The sequence below is a fragment of the Salvelinus namaycush genome, unplaced genomic scaffold (genome assembly GCF_016432855.1).
Source record: "Salvelinus namaycush isolate Seneca unplaced genomic scaffold, SaNama_1.0 Scaffold1539, whole genome shotgun sequence".
Lineage (NCBI taxonomy): Eukaryota > Metazoa > Chordata > Actinopteri > Salmoniformes > Salmonidae > Salvelinus > Salvelinus namaycush.
Window position 1 is genome coordinate 1 of NW_024058274.1, and position 2,500 is coordinate 2,500.

The 2,500-nt window shown below is 39.9% G+C and overlaps 1 protein-coding gene across 1 annotated transcript in view; it reads right to left on the bottom strand.

Moving 5' to 3' along the window:
* Positions 1-59: 59 nt before the first annotated feature.
* Positions 60-2,500, bottom strand: part of LOC120036992 (serine/threonine-protein kinase MARK2-like) — a gene marked incomplete at its 3' end in the record, with an annotated part of 55,907 nt that continues 53,466 nt past the window's right edge. Inside the window, exon 13 of the mRNA XM_038983230.1 lies at positions 60-287. Coding sequence (XP_038839158.1) covers positions 60-287 — 228 coding nt within the window. The remainder of the gene's footprint in view (positions 288-2,500) is intronic.

Sequence of the window (2,500 nt, forward strand, 5' to 3'; positions counted from 1 at the left end):
TGAAGTGGTGTAGAGTGGTGTGGTGTGAAGTGGTATAGAGTGGTGTAAAGTGGTGTTGCGTGGTGTGGTATAGAGTGGTGTAGAGTGGTGTGGTGTGAAGTGGTATAGAGTGGTGTAGAGTGGCGTGGTGTAGAGTGGAGTGGAGTGTGTGCTCACGGTAGAGGGTGTGGCACTCTTTTTGCGGTCAGAGACCAGCGGGCTGGTCAAAACTTTGGCCGAGCTGCCAGATCCTTTCCTCCCAGAATCCTCCTTGTTGTCCCCCTGACCACGCCCCCTGGCAGAAGACCCTGAGAGAGAGAGAGAGAGAGACTGAAAGAAGTACATAGGCACAGAAGCTACAATTTCATCCCCCTCCGGCGTGAAGTTTCCCCAAGCTTCATATTTAAGATCAGCTTCCCCTCCCCCAATCAGAACATTAAAAGGTCCATTATAAAATCATTTCTGGGTAACAATTAAGTACCTTACTGTGATTGTATTCAATTAAAACGTTCAAAAACAAACAAAAATAGCTTCTTAGCAAAATGCTATTTCTCAAGCAAGAATTTAGCTAGTACTGTGTGGGAGTGGTCAGAGAGGCCTAATAGGAGGAGCCTAATGGGATGAACGTGTAACCTGAAAACGAGCTGTTATTGGCCGAAAGGAGGGCGAACTCTTTGTTATTGGTCTATTAAAACTTATCCTGCCTGGTAACCAGAGTTCGTGAGTGGAGTTGAGCGGTCGGAAATCCCGCTCGTCGCTCATGTCATATTACATTATTATGTGATTTTTTTTTTTTAATTTAACCTTTATTTAACCTGTATTTAACTAGGCAAGTCAGTTAAGAACAAATCCCTATTTACAATGACAGCCTAGGAACAGTGGGTTAACCTGCCTTGTTCAGGGGCAGAACGACAGATTTTTACCTTGTCAGCTCGGGGATTCGACCTTTCGGTTACTGGCCCAACGCTCTAACCACTAGGCTACCTGCCGCCCCCATTAAAACAGCATATTAACACAAAGTAGGTCAGGAGCCAGACAGGAAGCCTAAGAAGGAACGAAAATTAATTATTGAGGCTGTATTACTTCAAGGTTATACTCTACAAAGACAGCCATTGTGAAACATTAGTGAGTGTGACACACTAGGCTGGTAGAGAGACAGGAACATTAAGGCTCAGCATTTAACCTACATTGTGTTGTATTAAATCATTGTAGTCTATAAATTGCACATACTAGGCTGTGACTTAAATACAAATTAAATGGAGAAAAAAAAAGCCTTCTGTCTGGCTCCGGCGTTCCGCTAGCGGAACTCCTCCCACATTCCACTGAAAAGGCAGAGCGCGAAATTCAAAAGATATTTTTTTGAAATATTTAACTTTCACACATTAACAAGTCCAATACAGCAAATGAAAGATACACATCTTGTGAATCCAGTCAACATGTCCGATTTTTAAAATGTTTTACAGCGAAAACACCACATATATTTATGTTAGCTCACCACCAAATACAAAAAAGGACAGACATTTTTCACAGCACAGGTAGCATGCACAAAGCCAACCTAACTAACCAAGAACCAAACAAACTAACCAAGAAACAACTTCATCAGATGACAGTCTTATAACATGTTACACAATAAATCTATGTTTTGTTCGAAAAATGTGCATATTTGAGGTATAAATCAGTTTTACATTGCAGCTACCATCACAGCTACCGTCAGAAATAGAACCGAAGCAGCCAGAGTAATTACAGACACCAACGTCAAATACCTAAATACTCATCATAAAACATTTCTGAAAAATCGATGGTGTACAGCAAATGAAAGACAAACATCTTGTGAATCCAGCCAATATTTCCGATTTTTTAAGTGTTTTACAGCGAAAACACAATATAGCATTATATTAGCTTACTACAATAGCCTACCACACTACCGCATTCATTCATCAAGGCACGTTAGCGATAGCAATAGGCACGTTAGCGATAGGGAATAAACCAGCAAAAGATATTAATTTTCACTAACCTTCATAAACCTTCATCAGATGACAGTCCTATAACATCAGGTTATACATACACTTATGTTTTGTTCGAAAATGTGCATATTTAGAGCTGAAATCAGTGGTTATACATTGTGCTAACGTAGCATATTTTTCCCAGAATGTGCGGATATTTTTATGACACTCAACTATTCTGTTCACTCTAACTATTCATAAACGTTACTAGAAAATACATGTTGTATAGGAAATGATAGATACACTAGTTCTTAATGCAATCACCGTGTTAGAATTCTAAAAATAACTTCATTACGACATCCAGCTTAGTTATAGCGAGAGCATGTCCAAAATCTGGGCGCAAACGACTATTTCACATGTTCGACAGATATATGAAATAGCATCAAAAAATGGGTCCTACTTTTGATGATCTTTCATCAGAATGTTGTACAAGGGGTCCTTTGTCCAGAACAATCGTTGTTTGGTTTTAGAATGTCCTCTTCTCCAGTCAATTAGCACGGAAAGCTAGCAAAGTAGCG